Below are 21701 nucleotides of genomic sequence, written 5' to 3'. Positions count from 1 at the left end.
GTGGAGTCCTAACCACTGGACTGCCAGGGAATTCGGACTGCCAGGGAATTCCTTAAATTTTGTTATTTTTAAAGGAATAAATACGGCTCTTATGGTGTGAAGACATTGCCTGCAAGAACAAATACTGGAAATCTCTCAGTAACTGTCCACAGATTTCAAATTTTAGGTCCTCAAGCAAATGCTGCATTAGCCACAGTTAAAATTCATTGAGTTTCATATGTTAGGAACTTTATATTTAGAGGTAGGTAGTATTTGCTATAGTAGAATGGAGCACAGGGTGAGTTGTCTCTGTCATGGGATTTTTAAAAATTGGGGTAATTGGGGCTTCCCTGGTGGCGCAGTGGTTGAAAGTCCGCCTGCCGATGCAGGGGACACAGGTTCGTGCCCTGGTCTGGGAAGATCCCACATGCCGTGGAGCGGCTGGGCCCGTGAGCCATGGCCGCTGGGCATGCGCGTCCGGAGCCTCTGCTCTGCAATGGGAGAGGCCACAACAGTGAGAGGCCCGCGTACCGCAAAAAAAAAAAAAAAAAAAATATATATATATATATATATATATATATATATAAGGTTGGGGTAATTGGATTGAATTATTAAAAAGCATTTTATTTATATGCCAGTATATCTCTGGCATCAGCTGCTTTCATACACAGGGTTGGAAATAGTAACTGGTTTCTAGATAGCTTGTCAGTTAATTTTTTGGGGAACTTTTTGTGATTATTTTAGCCCTCAGCTGGGCTATTGCTAAAACCCTGTGGCTATTGGATCCTATCTGATCCCTTAGTAAGGTGATAGTGTTTGTTTAAAAAAATTAGGACTTGGTACATAGACACAGTGATGGCGCCAGAGATGTTGAATATGCGTGAATCATTAATTAGAAATTGCTTGTGGGATAGAAAATTGGGGGGAATAATTAGAAATAATAAGCTGACCTTTTTTTAAAACAGCTCCGTTGAGAGATAGTTTGTATACTATGAAATTTACCATGATCATTTTTAAATAAAGGGGAAGTATTGATAGGTGTCTCACTCTAAGCCAACTTCTTTTATTTTAGAGTACTATTAAACAATAATAAACTATATATTTTCACTAACAAGATGATCTTTTGATAATAGTAAGATGATCTTAAGCATTTCTAAATCTGTAAGTGAGCAAGGCTTGAGTGGACTGGGAAGAATGTTGTGGTTCCTTGTATTGGAGAAATACAAATTTATATGGGATAAACAAACACTTAACATACTGGCCAATTGTCAGTGTTCTGAAATACTAAAAAATTCCATTTTGGCATAAGCAATAATCAGGTTAAAAAGAATTACTAGGAAAACATCTTTTGAGTTGTATGCAGAAAAGTACCTGATAAGAATTGTCCTGATTTCATGACAAATCTTTTTTTCCTTTTGGAGCTGCTTTATGTAAACTTTTTTGGTGTATTAAATATAGTGTATATACAGGAAAGGTTGTGAAACTTAAGAATAGCATAATAAGTAAGATAAAACCAACATCTGTGTAACTACTTCTAGGGTCAGAAAAGAACACTGCCAGCTAGGATCAATCTGTATTTCCCTTTCCCCTCCTTGGTCCTTGACTATCATTTTAATGCAAATCTCCCCCTCCTCTTGTCTGTGTGTGTGTGTGTGTGTGTGTGTGTGTGTGTGAATAAACCACCTATATATGTGTCCCTAACAGTTAATATTTAATTTTGCCTCTTTTGTGAAAGAAATCATTTGTTCTTTTTTGTCTCAACAATCCATCCACATAGAACCATGCAATACAGTGTGTTCTTTTTTATCAGAATGTCATATATCATTATATGACTATAATATAGTACTTACCATGCTATAGTGTGGGCCTTTGGATTTTGCCCAGCTTACTAATGCTTATTCTGCTTTGGACATTATGGTCTGTAAAACCTGATACACGTGGGCATGAGTTTCTCAAAGTGTGGTCCCTCCATCCACATTGTCAGCATGAAACTTGTTAGAAATGCAGATTCATGGGCCCCACCCCAGATCCACAGTCAAATATCACCTTGGCATATATGTGTTTATATATATATATATATATATATATATATATAAATATGCTTATTTCAATGATTGTGCCTTTGTTCACAATACTTTGAAGTCTTCTGATTTGGAAACTGCCTTAGGAACACTTTAACGGTCACACACATGCACACAAATACACACTCGCCGCAGTCTCTGAGCAGTAGACTCATTTTTGAAACAAATTAGTTTTATCTAGTTTGAGACAAATTTTTGGTGTTTTCAAAGATAAAACAAATATTCAAAAGAAAAAGATTTGCCAACACTGAAGATATTCAAAGACTATGCAATAGATGGAAGACCTGCTAAAAGAGGTCCCTGAACACAGGTTGGGCAGAACATTATTCTGAGAAAGAGAGCTGCAGAGCCCCACCGAGAAAGCAGGTCAGACTCTAGAGTTGGGCAAACATGGGTTTGAATCTACTTGTACCCCTGACTTGCTGCATCATCTTAGGGAAGAACTGATCTGCTCTGAGTTTCAGTTTCCTCGTAGGCAAAGAGGGAGGGGATAAGAACATCTACTGTAAAGATTCAAAACCAGTGACTCTTCGCAGGGCTATGGTCATGTGGCAGATGCGTTTTGGCTTTGGGTCAGCAGTATAAATCTGTGTGAATATGGCTGACCGTCATGCCTTCAGAGCTTTCATGCTTTTACTTTACTTTCATGCTTCCTGCAGGAACGATTCCAGGTGAAGAACCCTCCCCATACTTATATTCAAAAGCTCAAAGGCTATCTGGATCCAGCTGTAACCCGGAAGGTAAGATGGATTTGTTTCCACTTTGTGTTGTTGCTTCCTCATTAGCAGGCAGAATCCTCCTGCCCTGGAGGAGACCTTCCTTCCTCTCCATTATAGCCTCTGCCAGAGCCTCTGGGAAAACAACCTTGGAGTTGTTGGAGCTGGACAACATGAAAAGACAAAGAAAACACCCATCCTGGCTTGAGAACGTGTTTAAAAGTACTTTCCTGAGTTGGGAGTCATGTACCTCTGATGGTTATTGAGTTGCTGCCATTTGCAGTTACACAGGGCGGTAGATTCAGTCCAGAGGTGTTCAGGCCCCCAGAAAAACAGGCCTAGCAAAGGGAATACTTGTCTTTCATGCCTTGGTGCATTTCCAGAGACCTTGAAAAAATCACTGGGGCTTTGTCATCCCAGCTGTGCACTCACATCCTGTGTTGATGCTTTTAGCGGCTTCCCCCGCCCCAGCCGTGCCCCTGGCCCCAAGAAGGTAAGGAGAGAATAGCTGATTCCATTCTCAGCGGACTCTCTCCTTTTACAAACAAGCCCTGCTTTGTGCAGCCACACAATTGGTTTAAACTGATGCCTTGTGGTAAAGCATGTAGCCTGGCACAGCCCTGGGGTCTGGATCAGTCCTGGGATGTCTCAGGGCAGAGCCGCCCTTGCTCAAGATGGATAAAGGGCTAGTCACCAGACAGCACTTGTTTTTCGCTTGACCTTCCACAGCTCCTGCTTTCAAGGCTGCCCTGAAAATATCTTGAGCTGAATTCCCTCTGTTGTTTCAGCGTGTGACTCATGAGAGCAGAAAGGCACAGTTTTCCTAGTTAGGTCCTATTTTTCCAGGGCTCTTGGCTCTGAGATATATTTTTTAAGCTCCTTTTTCTGCATCTTCTGCTTACATTCTAAACACTGTGCCCACCCCCCGCCGAAAGAATTCAAGTAAAGGAGTACAACTGTTATTTCCTTTTGGACGTTTCCTGGCCCTTTGTCCTGTAGTTACTATGCAGACAGGCGGAAATAAAGTCTAGGAGTGATGATGCAAATGGGTTGTGGACCTTTGCTGTCGCCTAGGCGCCATATGTGACATAGCCTCCTCTTCTAAGAATGTACCTATCAAAGTATCCTAATACCCTCCTCATAACTACGGCACACACATTTCTTTTTTTAAAAGAGCTTCTGTCAGGCCTGCTAAGTGAGACAGCTGCTTAATTCTTAGTTTCTTTCTTGTCCCCCTCCCCAAGGATACAGCACCTTTCAATTTCATCACATTAGAGAGGGTTAAAGGAAGGCATACCCATATACATAAAACACAACCCAGAAAAAAAAACCCAGACTATTTCTTTTGCACAGGGGCGGCCAGATTCTGTATGAGAAATATTTTCAGAAATCCCCCAACTCGTAAACCTTCTGGCTGGACAGCCCAGACCCAGGATTAGGCACACTCACCCCGAGCTGAGTCTGGCAGAAATGCCCTATTCGTGCACAAGACTGAGAGTATACTCGATGTCCCAGCCCCTGACAGTTATCTCAACATTTGTCAAATTCTTTAAAAAAGGAAAATACGTAAACTCCTAGAGAGTGCTTCTTAGACTCCAGCCTCAAGCCCCATGGGGACGAAGATGGTTGGAGAGAAGAGGTGGATTCTTCCTGGCCCAGTCCCAGTTCTTCCTCGGAACAATTATTCCTGGGAATGTAAGATGAAAAACAACAACAAATCAGCTGCTCAGAAAGTGTTCTGCTTCCTCGCAAATAACTTCATAAAGAGGCCCAAGACAAAGGATGTCTGTCTGGGCTGACCTTCATTCCTGAAATCTCTGCCCTAGCCGAGTGTATTCACCTGAATGGCTGTGTTTGGCCTGAGCCTCATATTTCAAGATCAGTCATTCAGCTTTCAGGAGAAAATAAAATGGATGTTGGATCAACCATCCCTGCTTTAGTAAGAGTTCTGTCAGGAGCTGGCAGTAGGAAATGATCTGTTCCACTCACCATAACTGTCATGCTTAAAGCCTGGAAAAAAGGAGATTTTGCGTGGAGTAAGGCATGGCTTGCAGTTAAAATGAGTTTACGATTCTCAGCTGAATTAGAGTCAGGGAGAAAGAGATTTCCAATCAGGCTTTCCATTTTAGCCAGACAGTCTAAGCTGAGCAGTTTACCCTTAACTGCATCTGGAGTCCTCAAGCACTTCATTCATTAATCTTTTGTTCACATTGAATTGAAGATACTTAATTTGCTGTCTGCTAAAAAATTTCTTAAGCATCTTCTATTTCGATTTTCTTCTAAGTAGTTTTATGTGAAACCCTGTAGGGCAGGGAAGGAAGAGCCTAAATTAGATATCTCTCCAAACCAGTCTCTTTATTTAATACCAGGAGGCTCTCAGTCTGTGCTTTGGGGGGATGTGCTTGTCTGGCATAGGGAGAGGCGACAGGCCATGAAGAAAGGAGTCTGGTCCTCTGTGGGCCCTGCAGTTGTGAAAGAAACCTGATTATACAGGTCTCCAGGGCTCAGCTGTCTCCGTGGGCTCCTCCCTGGGCCTGCCGTGTACAGAGAGGGCTGGGGGAAGGGTGAACGCTGCTAATAAGTGGTACCCAGCTCTTGTTCGCTGGTTCCCACAGTCGCACGATTTCCCTTTGAAGTGTTTTAAAGCATTCTGGGTGCGTTGTACAAGTGCAGAGTGTTGGCAGCCGTTGTTTATGTGTTAGGGAAGTGGATGCCAAGATTTCTCTGCGGTCCAAAGTCCACCAGCTGAAATTCAAACGGTTGCCAAGAGAATAGAATATAGGGCGAAGTCAGTTTCGTTCTACCTCAGTTTTCCTGCAGTTGCAAAAGTGTAGTGCCTCGTAGTAAATGCCTAATAACTGTTATCTGCTATTGTTGTCGCCTCTCTTATCTCAGTGTTTTGAGTTATTTTGTTTTGATACATGCCTCTTAGTCCTTCAGCAGATCCTCTTTCACACTGTCAGGTCCTCCGTGCTACACTGGGTGCCCTTGTAGCTCACAGTGTATGTGAGGGATGACCTTGCCCTGAGGAAGCATAAGGCTCAGTTAGGGAACCAGCACAGGTGGCAGGGAACAAATCAGAACTATGCATAATGCATAGCTAGGAATGCTGAGTCGTTTCCTAAAGGCCACATGTGCAGACAGCCCAAGACTTGTGACTCTGACATGGGACTGGCCCCTCTGGAGCATCCAGCACACCTGGAAATGGTTTCCTCAGCTGTGCGGCCATAGACCCTACCTCATTGGCAGTCCTCATTGTCGGAAGGCTCTCTAGGAAGCACTGGGCTTGGATGTCCATCCAACCTATGGATGACTCTTTGTTGTTTCTTAAGCCTTTCTTGACAAAAGAGGGGGTGGCTCTCTTTTTTCATGGCATCAGGGATGCTTTTATTTCACATATCGTGGATATGTCTTTGGGTGCTTCAGGAGTGGCAGTCGGGGAAACTGAGACTTTTTGCTCTGGTAAGAAGCAGCTGGTGGAGAAGTAAAGGGTCTTCAGAAGGGAAGAGGGTAGCAGGAACCCGTCAGTGTTGAGCAGGGGTCCAGTCTTCCCTGGGGCACCCGGGCCTGCCTGTGGCAGGGCTCTCCTTTCCCCACATCCCGGAATCCTCCTTTCTAACCTTCCTCCTGTCCTTCCTGTCCTTGGATGCCTTTGTCTTTGGAGCTGGATGACCCTGTTCCTTCTGCGGTCATGGGAGCAGAGGAGAAGGATCCCTAATATCCTGAGCCAGGATTCTCAAAGCCTTTTCCTGAAAACAGTGTAACCTGAAGGTGGTTTGGGTCTCTAGCACAGAGAGCATAGCACGCCTCTCAGAAGGCATTGCACATCAAATGGCCTTCTTCTAGACTGGCCTAAGACTTTAGTGACTGTAAAGAAATACTTTTGTAGGAAATTGTGTTCCAAAGAACTCATGTGCAGTGCAACCCAGTGATCCCTTGGAGATTATTTGGAGTCGAGAGGATAGAGAAATGAGTACATTTACTATCAGAGGAGGATTCATTGGGACAAGGGAGACCTGAGGGAGTTCTGGAAGGACACGTGGCATTTTGATAGGCAGGGGAATGAGGAAGGACATTCCTCAAGTAGAAGGGAGGTGTCTACAGGAGGGACCTTCCACGTGAGGTCATGCAGAAAAGAACAAGCATAGTAGGTATGAGACTGCCACCTTAGAGAGGCCTGCTTGCAAGTTTGGCTCTTGGTGGCAACTGGGGACCTGGATTTCGGGAGAGTTCCCAGAATTCCCTGTTAATAATGACTCACTGTGCCCAAACTGTTGATGCCAACTACATGGTTTATGCGGAATGCCGGTTTTCCTTTTGGGAGGCTGCACTTTTGGTATGTGCTAGGCAGAGAGTGCTCAAGTGATGAGCCAGTAAAAACCCCAGCCACTAAGTGTCTAATGAGCTTCCCTGGTTGACAGCATTTCACGAATATTGTCATTTATGACTCCTATGGGCGAATCCTCTTGGAAGCTTGTATCTGGTTTCCTCTGGACTTTACCGCACGCACCTTTTCCCTTTAGCTGATTATACCTTGCATCTTTTTGATGTAATAAATCCTAGCGGCAAGAACAACTGTATGCTGAGTCCTGTGAGCCCTAGCGCATCATTGAAACGGGTGATTTTTGAGACCCCAGCATAGGTATGTCAGTGAGTATTGTTGTATTGTGGGGTAGGGAAAAAAATAAGCTACTTACTCAGAGACACTTAGTATATGAAATAAGTCATTTCCCCCAGTCCTTTCACATAAGCTGACTGTTACGATGAGAAAAATTTGTGTGCTTTGCAAAAAGAAATGTGTGAGAAGCCCACTTTAGAAGCAGAGATATTTTCATATTCTGTTAAACTTATTACAAGTAAGCTGCAGTTATAGCCCTTGCTAAAATATGTTTTGTGAGAGTATGTGTTCTTGAATTATAGAAATTCAGACGGCGTGTTCAAGAGTCCACACAAGTGCTAAGAGAACTGGAAATTTCTTTAAGAACCAACCATATTGGGTAAGTGTGCCCACTGAACATTTTAGCTCTAAAGCTTTTGGACACTTTACAAAGTGACTGAATCATATCCAAAGAATTAAGCTTCCTTACTGTTCGTTATAAGTTGAGACTGAGGTTTAGATGGGTGGAACCTTTGTTTTAGTTCTTGAATTGCTCACTGTGCAAGAATCAGAAGCAGGACAGACAGTCCTTGATTTGGGATGTTCATACTAATTGTAAAGTTCTCTGCTTGCATGCAGTGATGGTGTGTGTATAGTGATTCCCTGGGAAGTCAGGAACCCCCAAGTCATGTAGACTGAGATCCTGGAAGATCTTGAAGCCTTCCCTGGAGGTCTTTGACCTGGTTACTTGAAGCTGCTTCGTTCTTTTCTCAGTTCCCTGGACAGAAGCTGGAGTGGTGTCACTTGACATACCCCCTTGCATTTAGATACTTCATTCTGAGTCTCTTCTTCCTACATCCCCAAATTTTAGGACCATAAAATCTAAATCCACACTGGAAAGTAAAGTTTGGGGAATCTCTGCACTAAGCATTTCGAAGAGTTTTTCATGCAACAGCATGGTTGCTTTGCCTCAAGCCAAGTACAACTTCATTACACACTCCCTCCCTCCTGAGATAATCAGAATTGTACAGTACCTTCAAATAAGATGGTTTCTCTCTAAGGCAGAATGATGTCAGTATTTTATTTTATAGCTTCAATTCTTCCTAAAGTACCTGTTTAACATCTGGCAATCATTTAACCCCTCTGGATTTTGATTCTTTGAGATTTGCAAGGGAAAGACTGTAGACTTTAGATCTTTTAGAATTTTCCCCTGTGATAGGTTTATTGGAAATGAAGTTTTACATATATATTACATTTTTGTTTTTCAGCGTCTTTGTAAAATAATTACCTAAGTAGCAGTTTACTTCTACTTCTGAGTATGTTTGGCATAAGCCATTCAAATGGTTATTTTCTGCAGTTATTTCAGAATAAGCTTTTTTAAGTCATAGAAATGCAAGGTTAATTTATAGCTCCATAGCCTGGGTGAGAATATTCATTTCCTTAAGGATAATTTCACATGTTTGGCACCTTGAGAATGAAATATTTGGAAGATGAACTGATTCTAACCTAAGGTTGATAATCACCCTTGTCCCAGAAAATGGGCTATAGAACAGTGGATCAGAGTGTCATGAAAATAGAAGTGAAGAGAAATTTAGGATTGCCTAGACCCTCATTTTACAAATTAAAAGAATTAAGGACCAGAGAAGGTGAGAAACTTCCACAAAGTCTACAGCTGTAGAGCCAGCCAGACGTTTTGTTCAAAATACGATGTTCTTTTTCTTATCTAGCCTAATCTGGCAGCTCTTTCCTTGAAAGGAAGTAAGATAATCGGGACTCTGGGATCAAAACGATGAGGCTTGCCTATTGGGGGTGAAAGTATTGGTGATTTAATATAGCTGGGCATCCAAAGCTTAGGAAATTGAAATACTTTCCAATATTTGTGGATCAGGAGCTAGATTCTATTTGGTAGGGTCCAACCCCATACTGTTGGCACTTCTTCTTGACTGAAAATGGTGGCATGAGCTGCAGCCAGGATTTCTACAAACTGTCAGAAAGCATTTCTTTAAGCATTGCTGAAATAATGTGAAATTGACCATCAAATACCAAGGCAAGACGATCATTTCCAATATAAAGTTGGCTGAGTAGAAGAGGTCTGGTTGGGTGGAAGCCAGTGCAAATCTGCAAGCAGTTGGAGTGGTTTGTTGTTTAGGATACTCTAGGCATGTTGAAAGATTCTTGCATTTCTTTCATCTTCACCACTGAAGTTTCCCCTTGTCTACTATCTACGTGAGACACTTGGAAAGCATTGGCTTTAGCAGCACAAAAGTTCATGGAAGTGCATTGTCTGATTGTCTGAAACCAATTATTGGCATAACCTTATACGAAGTGAAACCACACACCAGGATTTTGACCTGATTTGCTTGTCCTGAAAACCCAAACCTGAACTGGACTTTTCTTGATGGAAACTAACTGGCTTGACCGTATTTGATTGGGAAAACTTCTGAAGAATTACTAAATAATGTGAAAGTAATCAATTAGTACAGTGAGGAATTCTGGGAATGCAAGGTGCTGCATAGGGAATCCTTAGATTTTTATTGCACTCTTTGGGGTACCATATTAGAAAGGTAATTGGGTGCCCATTTTCCTTAGGGAAAGAGAGATCTTGGCTCATATTTTTGCCATGCCCCCTTATCAGTTATTTGACTTAAGTAAGTTACATAAACTCTCTGTATTTATCATGTGACCTAAGTTGACTTCTCATCTATAAAATGAGGATAATAATACTTATCTAATAGGAATGTTGTAAGGATTAAATGAGATAACTTATGAAAGACCTAATATAGGGTTTAATACATAGTAATTACTCTCAATATATGATAGCTGTTATTTGTTGTTATGCTTGTTGAAAATAATATTAAATGTAATAATTATCGGACAGTGTTGTGTAATATATCCCTAAGGAAATCCATGCAGAGAATGTTACCTTCTCTGTCTAAAAGGACCCTGTTACCTAGGAGTTTATGATTTGCTGAAATTAAAAGGAAGAATTACATTTAAAATCTACTTCTCTTAAAAAAAATTATTTTTGGCATATGCTTGCATTCCAAGGTTAAAATCTGGGGCTTTGCTCAAGTAACATTCCAAGCTACAGCTTTGTCAAGCAAAAGGGTCAGCCTAAAACTATAAATGGAACAGTCTCGTGAGAAAGATAATTAATTTTGGGGGGGAGCCAAATTGAAATAAGGATTGGACTAGAAATAATCTCATTCACTTACTCTTAGGAACTATAACAGTCAAGGAGAATTGGATTATGACTAATCGAAGCCCTTGCAATGACTTGAAATACCCTTGAAGGGAGCTGAGCACTGTTAGAGCACATTGACTTGGCTGTGCTCTACTGGGAGACGGGCGTTGGGATGTCTTGGATATGGGGTGGTAAGATTCCAGAGGTGCTGGCGGTTGGGATAGATTGGCGGATGTTAGTCCATGAAACTGAGGTGTAGGCTCGCTCTCCTTGCAGGTAGGTCATTTGAGTAGAACTGCCTATTATGATGGAAAATTACTTTTCATCCTGAGTGCAAGGTCATAGACGTCCTGAAAGGTACTTGCTTCACTGTATCTCGGTGGGGGAGATGAGAAGAATGGGCGTGAGGTGACAGGCAGGAGGTGCAAGTGGCAGGGAGAGGAGGAGATCTGTAGAAGGAGGAAGATGCTGGGGAATGTGCAGTGAGTGTCTTCTCTGGGATTTAACACGTATATGTGTGCCTCAAGCTACCCTACGATTAATTCATCCTTAGATGGTGCTTTTTGGAAGTCCTCAAGATCATAATCGTTTAGTCATTTCTTAAGCACTGTATTTGTTACTAAGCACTGTATTTGGTAAGTTAAACGTATTATTTCTTACAGAAATCTTTTTATTATTGCCCTTTTCCTCTGAACCTCCGTTTTACAGATGAGGAAACTGAGAGTCCGCAATTAAATATCTTGCTCGAGTCCACACAATTGAGAAGCACTGAGGTTTGGACCTGGAGATGTCCAAATCTAAAGCCTGTTATCTAAACCAGCAGTTCTTAAATTTTTTGATTTCAGGACTCCTTTACTGTCTTAAATTATTTTGAGCCCCAGTAAGTTTTTATGTGGGTTTTAGCTATTAATGTTACCATATTGGAAATTTAAACTAATAAATTTTAGATATGCTTATTTAATAAAATTTAATATTTATTTAACAATAAATATTCAATGTAAATATATAAATATAAAATAATAATATAGCACAAATAACATATTTCATGAAAAATAACTATTTTCCAAAGCAAAAAAACTTTAGTGACAAGGGTGGCATTGATTTACATGTTTACAAATCTTTTTACTGTCTCACTAATAGAAGGCAGCTGGATTCTCATATCTTTGTCTGCATTCAATTTGTTATGATGTGTTTTGGTTGATGTATAGGAAGAAAACCTGGCCTTACACAGATACACACTTGGAAAAATGAAGAGTTTTTAAGTAACCATTTCAGATAATTGTGGTTATTTTTTGGTATCACACCAAAATTTAAAGGTGTAATTTCTTAACGTTAGTTGCAATGTATTGATAGAATCTGAAACCGAATCAGTTAGCTTTTGTGTTCTGTTATGTCGATACTAAAATCCATTGTGCTGTCTTTCACTTTGATTGGGTATTTCTACCCATGAATACTTTTTAACATCATGAAAAAATCATTTGAAATATATTGTTTCACTGAGTTATCCTGATCTTTCAAACATCAACACATTTTATTCTACAATATAAAATCATATTTGTTAATAATCACCAGTGTCATCAGAATTTACTTTAGGTATTGGGAAGCTGTCAGACTCATGGTGGTAAATATAAGTGTTCCAGAATTCTAATTTTTTTGTTTGTAAGCTCAGATTTTATCATTGACAAAAAATATTGTCAGTTCTTTTCCTGAAAATGACAGGCTCACTTCATTCACTTTTGAGAATGTCTGCCAAATACCCAAGAGAGAATAACCACAATGTGTCTGTCATTGGACATTCCATGTAGAAAATGGCTGGGTCAGTTTGCAGCTCCAGCAATTGCACCAGTGTTTTTCCTCAAGACGGCCGTGGTGCTTGGGCAGGCAGCAGAAGTGCTATATGTGGGCTTTCCGTTTTGTCACACAGAGAATTAAAAAGACGTATATTCAAGGAGCAAGCTTTAATAAAGTCAGTAATTTTTAGCACTTCACTGAGGACAGGTTTAAGTGAAGCTGACTTTTTTCCCCTTTCTGAGTGCTTGGGGTGAAGAATACAGTAAAAAGGTGTATTGTTTGGTGGTAGCAGTTTCATTCACATTTCTTTTGTACCATCAGTGCAAGTGTCAGCACAGTGACAAAAGCGACTACTTAATATTTGTATGAAAATAGGTTTAACTTCACAGACCCCTGAGAGGGTTTCAGGGACCCCTGGTGGTCCATGGGCTATACTTTGAGAACGAGTTTGAGATGCTGTCTCACAGAATAGATTTGGTAGCTGATGATGAATCTGAGTGATGTTTACCTTCTATTTCTCGCTTCTTGTGATTTTTTTTTTCATGATTTGTCAGCAACTGCAGTTCCTACCGGATGCCTGTAGTATCTCTCTAAAGGAAACTGGCAGAGGGAATTCACCATCTGTCCATTCATCTTGTGTGTCTCGGGTCTGTTTTGTTGTTTGATCTTAGAAATTTAAAGCCAGTAATGTCCTTTGAGACTTTATTTTCTAGATGAGAACAATGAGGTTCTGAGATTTGGGAGGCAGAGAGAAGACAATAGCAATTTGGAAACAAAGCTTTGACCTGTCTACAGTAAAACAGTAACTCTTGGCACTTGCATTTAGAGCCCTTCCTTGAATAAGTTTTTTTTTCCAGAGCTATTTCTCATTATCACTGTGCCTTCCAGCTCCTAAGCAGTTGATTTGGAATTTGCGTAAATTCAAATTTACAACATATGGTAATTACATCGAATCTGTGAGGTACTCAGTAAGTGATGCATGCTGTCAGAGTCAGAAATAATTCAACTTTCCAAAACTTGTAATCACCCAATTTGAAACTGTTTGCATATTGGCACTATATTAAAGCGTGTGTAGCATGCGCAGAGTTGAAAATGGAAATTTACTATAGGAACCCTCCATTTATGATATGTCATGATCATGTACATAAATCTGCAGAATGGGGCATCCATTTTTTTATGCCTTTAGATTAAACATACTGCTTGGAAAGTTGCCCTTTTTTCATCTCTACCTATTTGATTTCCACAGAAGTTCACTCTCGCCTCTGTTTTCTCCTATACAGAATATCCTAAGTGAAGAAGGGATAGGGATTGAGAGGACAAGAAGAAAAGAGAAGGCTGTTCTTTTCTTGTAATCCATAGCCTTTTTGCTGAGATGACTTTACTGACCTGATACCACTTGACAAAGGGGGTAAGGTAGTCAGCTGTGATGGATCTCTATCTTATTCTTTCCTAAACCACCTGCAGGGGTTTGGGCCAGAACAGAGACCCAGGGAAGATCTCACAGCTTAGAAAAAGAGATTAAAAATGAAATTAAACCTCTCAAAGGCAGGACGTGTTACACTGTCGCTGACTTTTTAGGAATGGAGCAGCTGGCTCCTGACTTTCACTTTGAAATTAATTAATGAATTAATTAATTTAAAAGTAAGGTTTTATTTATTTTATTTTTGGCTGTGTTGGGTCTTTGTTGCGGTGCGCGGGCTTCTCACTGCAGTGGCTTCTCTTGTTGCGGAGCACAGGCTCTAAAGCGCAGGCTTAGTAGTTGTGGCGCACGGGCTTAGTTGCTCCACGGCATGTGGCATATTCCCAGACCAGGGCTCGAACCCGTGTTCCCTGCATTGGCAGGTGGATTCTTAACCACTGCTCCACCAGGGAAGTCCTGAAATTTATTTTTAAAGCACTTTCACTCAAAGTCAGCAAGTCAGGGCAGGGGCACTGATAAGGGTGCTAAATTGAAGTAAAAGCCAATTAATAGGTTTTATCACTGCATGAAAATATATGCATATTAGTACTTTGAGTCAAGAGAAATGTAGCTCTGACTGTATTTGGCTATCTCCCACCATTTCTTTCTTCCTTCCTTCCTCTTTTTTTTTTTTTTTTTTAAATATCCATGAGTCATTTGCCTTCTCTTCAGTTTGTGGCTAAACTAAGTGAGATGAAGGTGCTAGCAGGTCCTTAGGATGTCGTGGACCATCTCTACATTTTAGAGGCAGTGTCTGGAAAATCAACCAAAAGGAACTATAATGGCTGTTTTTCTCAACTCCTAAATTAGAGTGTTCTTATGGGTCACTGAGACAGGATATGTGAAACCAAGATTGCTCTGAAAAATCTGGACCCTGTGGTTTTGTGCAGTCACCAAGGAGGGCTAGTTTAAATTATGCAGTCAGAACCCATAGATCTGACCAATGGAGAGGCCTCAGAGAGGCTAAGAGGCTTGAATTTCAAGAGCACAGCTAGTCATTTGATTTGATAGTGAGTTCTAGCTTTCTTCAGTCTCCTACCAGTTTTAAAAGGGAAATTTTTTTTTTTTTACCATTTCTAAGCTTTTAATTATCAGCACTTAAAAATGTCCAATGTCTTCTGAGACCTAGCCATATTGGGAGTAATTTAAAATAAATCAAATGAAAATAAGGATCTAGAAGTAGATGCTGTGAGAGCGTGTATGTGGTGGTGGTAAAATGAAACTTCAGCCTCTCCTAATAGCCATCCCCTTAGTTCTGGTCAGCTCTCATAACAAAGCCACTTCGTGAGACCCAAAAGGTAGTGTTTTCTTTGCCAGTGTTTCCACTTTAGGTCTCTCTCTTTTTCTTAGGTGGGGGCACGCGGTTTGTGGGTTCTTAGTTCCCCGACCAGGGATTGAACCTGGGCCCTTGGCCGTGAGAGCACGGCGTCCTAACCACTGGATGGCCAGGGAATTCCCTAGGTCTCTTTTAGATTAAATGTTACATACTTACACGTGGCTATGTTGAGTGCATACTTTTTGTCACAGCCTGCCTGAGGCACTTGGCGGGAAGTACGAGGCAAGCTATCTACTTTTTCCACCTTACTGTCTTCTGGAACTGCCTGAAGACCTGAGGTTACATTATGCAGATGATAGGACTAGAAGAAAGGATGAGCTGGAGGATAAAACAAACAACCACCACAAAATCCCCCTAAAAACAAAATTTTAACAATAGGCATTCTGAATCCACCAGGTTTTTTTCCTTCCTTTAAGACAGAAACCTCAAGGGACTGCTCATCCTTAAAGACACACGGTAGAATTGTCCCACTGTTGTTCTAATAGCTGTCAAAACTGGTTTCCGTAGGAGCCATCGTGTGCATAGCTGGTGGACCTTGTTGGCTTGGTATTCCTGGAGGAAGGCAACCACTTTGCATTGCTGTTGGCAGATGTACCCCAAGATCACTTCTGTGATAGAATAGCACAGCTTTTTACTTATTACTTCTTGGAGTTTCCAACCCAGTGAAGGCTTGATGGGGTATCACATGTTCTTTGAAGGTGGATGTCCTGGAGGAAATCTGTGACATGCGGTAACAGGTGTTTATCCTCAGTACCTGACCACTCTGCTCCATCTTCTAGGCGTTGTTATGAACAAATAAAAATGTGTAAACATTCTCAGTGAACTACGTTCGGATCCACCATTCAAATGCAAAGTGGTATCATTTTAAAATGAATTTTAAGAAGCATGGTATTTGTCACACCTTGGCTTTGATGATGGTGCGTGGTGCCTGCGACTTTTTAAAAGGTTTTAACATTCATGGAAAAAATTAAGTAAGTCATTATCCCTATTGAATTTCCAGAAGCCCATAAACACTGGTCTCTCATTGGCTAGTTGAGTGTTTTCTACAGCTCAGTGTGCCAAGAAGGAGTTGAATGTGGATTTGGAATCTGGCCTGGATTTCAGTGGTTATGTTGTCATGTCCCTAGTCTGCCTGATTCCCCGTGCAGTCTTGGCTCCTTAAACAAGCAGGCTCCAGATCAATTGTGGTGGAAGAAAAGGACAGTTAGCAAGTTCCTGTTTTAGAAAGTTCCTTACAGGTTATCGTCAGTCTCCTAAGCAGTAAAATACAAGGAAAAAACTCGTACACTTTTTGACCCCTCGTCGCTCATGCTGAAATATTATGGTTTTCTTAGTTGCCATATTTAAAAGCTCCTACCTCATGTGTTATAGTCTAGGCCTTACTCCATAGTTCCTTTCAGGCGGCGAATGTTTCTGGTAGAAAAAAACAAGTTTTCACTGTGTCCTTTTCATGGTAGAGCATGCGATGAACTTTGCCAATGATTTTTTTTTTTTTTTTTGAACAGATGGGTCAGAGAGTTTCTGAATGAAGAAAATAAAGGTCTTGATGTTCTAGTAGAATATCTGTCATTTGCACAATACGCAGTAACGTAAGTAAAACTTGGCTTGTTTCCTTTTAAATTTTATGTGGTCACAGAAGTTGCATCTCAGTGGTAAAATTAGGTACCACACTGAGGGGAGACACCCAGAAGCAGATGTGGTAAGGTTTAAGGAGGTTTGTTTATATTCAAGTAACTAAAAGCAAATCTCATAATTGTTGTTAGAAATGCTTTTAAGGCAGAAATAAAACAGGGGAGTAAAACCACCCTTAGAGGAGTGCTTATTTCAAAAAGAAGTGCTTTCTTTAGTGCTCAAGTTATGTATATCCATATGGTAGAATACTGTAGCAATTATTGGAAGAGGTATATGATACATTGTTGAGCAAATAAAGCAAAGTACAGAGGAGTGACTCCCTTTTTATTAAAAAAAAAACAAACTTGTATATGCATATTTGTAGGTGCTAGTAAATACAGAGAAAATGATTGCAGAAGTAGGTACCAAACACAGTGGGAGTGGGGGAAGTGGAGTCAGCAAGAGGTTTTCCCTTTTTAATTTATATGTATTTGTATTGTTTTGACTTCTCCTTCATAGGGGGAAGGGGAAAAAAATAGGGCAGAGCAGGAAAAAATTTTTACTTATTTCACCTTTCCTTTGTTGATTCATAAAGTTTTCTCATTTGCTAGGCTTCTGGAAAGATTTACAACAGGAATGAAAAGTGTACATTTGAATGAAACGTTCTCTTCTCCACATTTCCTCTTTAATCAAAAACTATTCCAGTATCCACTCTCACACACACAGATTGAGGAAATAATACTGTATTCTTCTTAAAATTTTTATCTATTTTTTTTGGCTGTGATGGATCTTCATTGTTCCGCACGGACTTCTCACTGCCGTGGCTTCCCTCGCTGTGGAACACGGACTCTAGGCACGCAGGCTTCAGTAGTTGCAGCATGCGGGCTCTAGAGCGCATGGGCTTCAGTAGTTGCGGTGCGTGGGCTCCGTAGTTGCGGTGCATGGACTGTAGGGTGCGCAGGCTCAGTAGTTGTGGCTCGCGGGCTCTAGAGCGCAGGCTTAGTAGTTGTGGCGCACGGGCTTAGTTGCTCCGCAGCATGTGGGATTTTCCCGGACCAGGGATCAAACCCATGTCCCCTGCATTGGCAGGCGGATTCTTAACCACAGCACCACCAGGGAAGTCCCAATACTGTATTTTTAATTTGATTGGAAGACATTTTAGCCTAGGTGGTGTTTTTTTTTCTTTTCAACTCTTCTTTTCAAAGCAAGAACTTGTTTTTTATATTGCCCCACTTTAAGATCTAACCAGATGTTATCTTAAAATCCTCATCGCTTCCTGTAGAATTTGTGAAGAGAAAACTATAATTATTCCTACCTTATAGCTGCAGAAAGTAAAGTGTTAACTGAAACTGGCCTGATGAGTTTCAGTTTTGATAACTCATATATGATATGGAATATAATAAGAAAACCCAGTAGATAAGTTCTTATCTTCCTTATAATTCTAGTTTTTATAGCATGCTCTTCCAAACGTTGTTCCTTATCTACCTCCATTACATTGAAAACTGCTAATCTCCCTTACAATTTATATTATATGACAAAACAGAATAGGAATATTATCCTGTTGCATATTTTAAAATCTGGAAGAATATTTATTGAGGAATTAAGGAAGGGCTAAGAAACTACAGGAATAATGGGAAAGAGTTGCATGCTGTTTGTAATATGTTTGCTGTAATTAACCCCTTACCCCATCACGATAGAACTTGTAAACGAGCTTTCCCAAATGCACCTACACACGAGACCAATGGGAAAAGGTAGTGCTACTCTGAGGGAATTCTTCTGGTCTGCAGGCCAAGAGCAAAGACAACAAAAGATCAGAACTCAGAGCTTTTGGTTCCTAATCTTCTACTTTTTTGGGGGTGGGGTGGGCATTAGCTTTACATTCTTTGCTTAATAGTTTTATTTTTGTTTTTCTTACAAAATTAATTACATGAAATTTTATACTTTAATTACATGAAAAATTATATATAGATACATAATTTATGTGCATACTTTCTTGAAACTAAATGGGCTGAAAAAAATTTCTTACTATTCCTCAGCATGTGACAATTTTCTAGCTCATGTAATGTGAAATAACAGACTCATGTGCCTTCCCTAAAACGGGAGCTTTCACCAAGGTGTGTGTTTCTTTTTTCTGCTCAGTGAGAGTCGGAGATGAGCTGAGAGGAGCATAAGGATGCTGAACAACTGAACATATGGGGGCTGCAGAGTGGCTTGGCGGGAGTCGTAATGACATGAGTGACCTTGGGATGCCCCCTAGGTTTACCTTTTCCAGTGTCAATTATAGGCCTCTATTTTTAGTCCTTAAGGATCTGTTAGATTCCTCAATTCTACCCCTTTTCTGTTCACTGCTTCCTGTATCCTAAGGAATGACAGAATTGTTAGACCCATTTAGTGACTTTGTGCATCGGTCTCTGTTATCTGGATTACAATTTAATAAATGGAGAGCATAACCTAGTTTACAGATGGTAGTTCTAACCAAATATTTAATTTTGGCAGTCATACTTGTATAAAAAGTCATACTTGCTATTTCCAATATGTGTTGTTGATGTTTTTTTCCCATGATATCCTCCAATATCTTCCAGATGCTATTAATTATGGCTGCATTGTGTTTATTTTCTGTCCGATCAGGTGTTGCTTGATGGAACTATGGGTTGAAGCAGTTGATAAAATGTATTTTTGAGAAAGCAGAGCTACTGACTTTGGAAGGGGAAGAATGCATAGAACACAAAGGCCTGTCTGTTTAAAAATTCCTAAAATTATACAAGAATGAGCAATTTAACTAGCCATTTATTCTAACATGGTTAACATGAGTAATAACCTCAAAAAATGTCAGAGAAACAACAGCCCTACTTTAAAGAGCACCACATTGGGAAGAGATTCCAAAATCAAAGCAAATTCATAACTTTGCAAGTAATGTATCACATATGGTTGGAAAGGTACACTTGCCAACACACTAGGAGAAAATGCTCAGTGAAACTTGATGGAGAGGAATAAATTAGTATAAGCCTAACATATTGACTTGTTAAAGCAAAATGAAGACAGCTCTGAGATCTTTCTTCCCCATCCCACCATAGCTCATTAGTAATCGGTAAGTCAGCAAGCCTTATAATAAGATACGAATAACACATCCCTGTTTGTCATTCTGTATTTTCAAAGCTAACGCTCAGTCCATGAAAATTCGTTTGTATTCCATTTTCAGTTTTCTTTGCAAAAACTACCCATATTAAGGTGCAGATGTATAGTTGGAAGGAGTGAGTTTTGCACATCCATGTATTTGTGTGAATGTGAATTAAGTCTTTAGTGGCATTTCTCTTTTGTTTTAGTTTTGACTTTGAAAGTGTGGAAAGCACTGTGGAGAGCTCAGTGGACAAATCAAAGCCCTGGAGTCGGTCCATCGAGGACCTGCACAGAGGGAGCAACCTGCCTTCCCCCGTGGGCAACAGTGTATCCCGCTCGGGAAGACATCCTGCACTGCGGTGAGTGCCTTGCTTCAGGAAAGTGGCAGATATGTCAGGACAGCTTCTGTTGAGGATCCTGGGCCATGTATTGCTGTATCTTGCCACACAGCACTTGTGTTGTCAGTGATTGCAAATGCAGGTTTCTTTGGGAGTTCATGGAATCATCACTGGGGCAATACTCAGTCACTTTCAATAGCTTTCTGCAAATACCACTCCATTCAGCAGAGAAAAAAAAAATTCTGCTGCCAAATGACACAACAGAGTAGTCTCCATAGGCAGATAAGTTTCTGAAACCAGGAAGATGCTGATATACTGACTTGGACTCTGTTTCCTGGGTAGAGGCAGCACATCGAGATCTGAGGATCTCAAGAACTTGATGCTGTTTAAACCCGACTCCTCTCTTCCCTTCCTCCCGTGATAGCTCAGGTGTGTGTTCTGTGGGATGTGTTCTTAGACATAGGTACAGAATGCTGTAGTGATCATTTTTATTAAGGAGATGCCTTTAAGCAGTGCTCCTTTGGTTGGGTGTGCTCTCCATTGTCAACTGTCTATTTCTTCCTAAGGATTCCTTCTCCTGTCTTTTCTGGCTGAAATACCACCATGCTAAGTTAGGATGGGGGATGAACACCTGGGTGTAATATCACTGAGATTGTTCATTCACTCAGACCTACAATCATTCACTGAAAAATACTTCTGAGCTTCTGTAATTTGCTAGCCACTGTACTCAGAGTTAGTATACATGGGTGGGTAAATCAAAACTCCTGCCCGACAAGACAGAGTTATCATCTAGAGCAAGTTCATAAAGGTTTCTATGTTCCAGGAGTTTAATAAAAATTTTTATTAATAAGCCCCTCATTCCCAAATGTTGCTTACTCTTTGTAGCTTGACAATTTTATCTCGCTTATTTCAGGCTTGATCTGGCAAGTGGATGTTGTTCCTGTCACTATTTAAGATCACCGTGGGTGTTGGGTCATTGTAGTAAAGTCCATGTGTCAGGTTGTGATCAGTGAATACGTGGCTTTCAGACCTTTTGTATTTGGTAGCCTTTCTATTACCTCTTGTCCCTTTGACTTGGGTTTTGGTCATGGAAAGTTAAAGTCTTTATAATGAAGTTCAGTTCTGCTCCGGGATTTGTTGTTTGAATGCGATGCTTCCTATCAAGCATTCAGATTTTCCTTGTTTGGAAATGCCAAAAATATGATTCAGTAATAATGAAGAACCATGTTTCAGTTCATCTCACAGTATTTGCAATAGGTCAAAGGCTATATAACTTGCTGGTCTGTGTGAACTTTACATGTGGACAGAGGAATATGTGGGCTGATAGAGAAGTTGAAGGAAGGCCAATTGTGCCTGAAGAATTCCCTAATCACCTTGTAACTCGAATGGAAACTCTTACCATTAGTTTAGCTATAATTATGTGTAAGGAATTTAATTGACAAAGTATGTTTTAACTTGCTTTCTCCTCATTTCTTAGCTGGAAAGTATCATA

General features: G+C 40.5%; 1 protein-coding gene across 3 annotated transcripts in view; it reads left to right on the top strand.

Moving 5' to 3' along the window:
• The window catches only part of FMNL2 (formin like 2), a 311830-nt gene that overhangs the window by 198350 nt on the left and 91779 nt on the right, over positions 1-21701 (top strand). For all 3 annotated transcript variants that reach the window (XM_032638192.1, XM_032638195.1, XM_032638193.1), the window contains exons 3-6: positions 2720-2800; positions 7697-7773; positions 16649-16732; positions 20078-20230. In XM_032638192.1, the coding sequence (XP_032494083.1) occupies positions 2720-2800; positions 7697-7773; positions 16649-16732; positions 20078-20230 (395 nt within the window). The remainder of the gene's footprint in view (positions 1-2719; positions 2801-7696; positions 7774-16648; positions 16733-20077; positions 20231-21701) is intronic.

The sequence above is a fragment of the Phocoena sinus genome, chromosome 7 (assembly GCF_008692025.1).
Source record: "Phocoena sinus isolate mPhoSin1 chromosome 7, mPhoSin1.pri, whole genome shotgun sequence".
Taxonomy (NCBI): domain Eukaryota; kingdom Metazoa; phylum Chordata; class Mammalia; order Artiodactyla; family Phocoenidae; genus Phocoena; species Phocoena sinus.
This window is presented reverse-complemented; position numbering and strand designations above follow the sequence as displayed.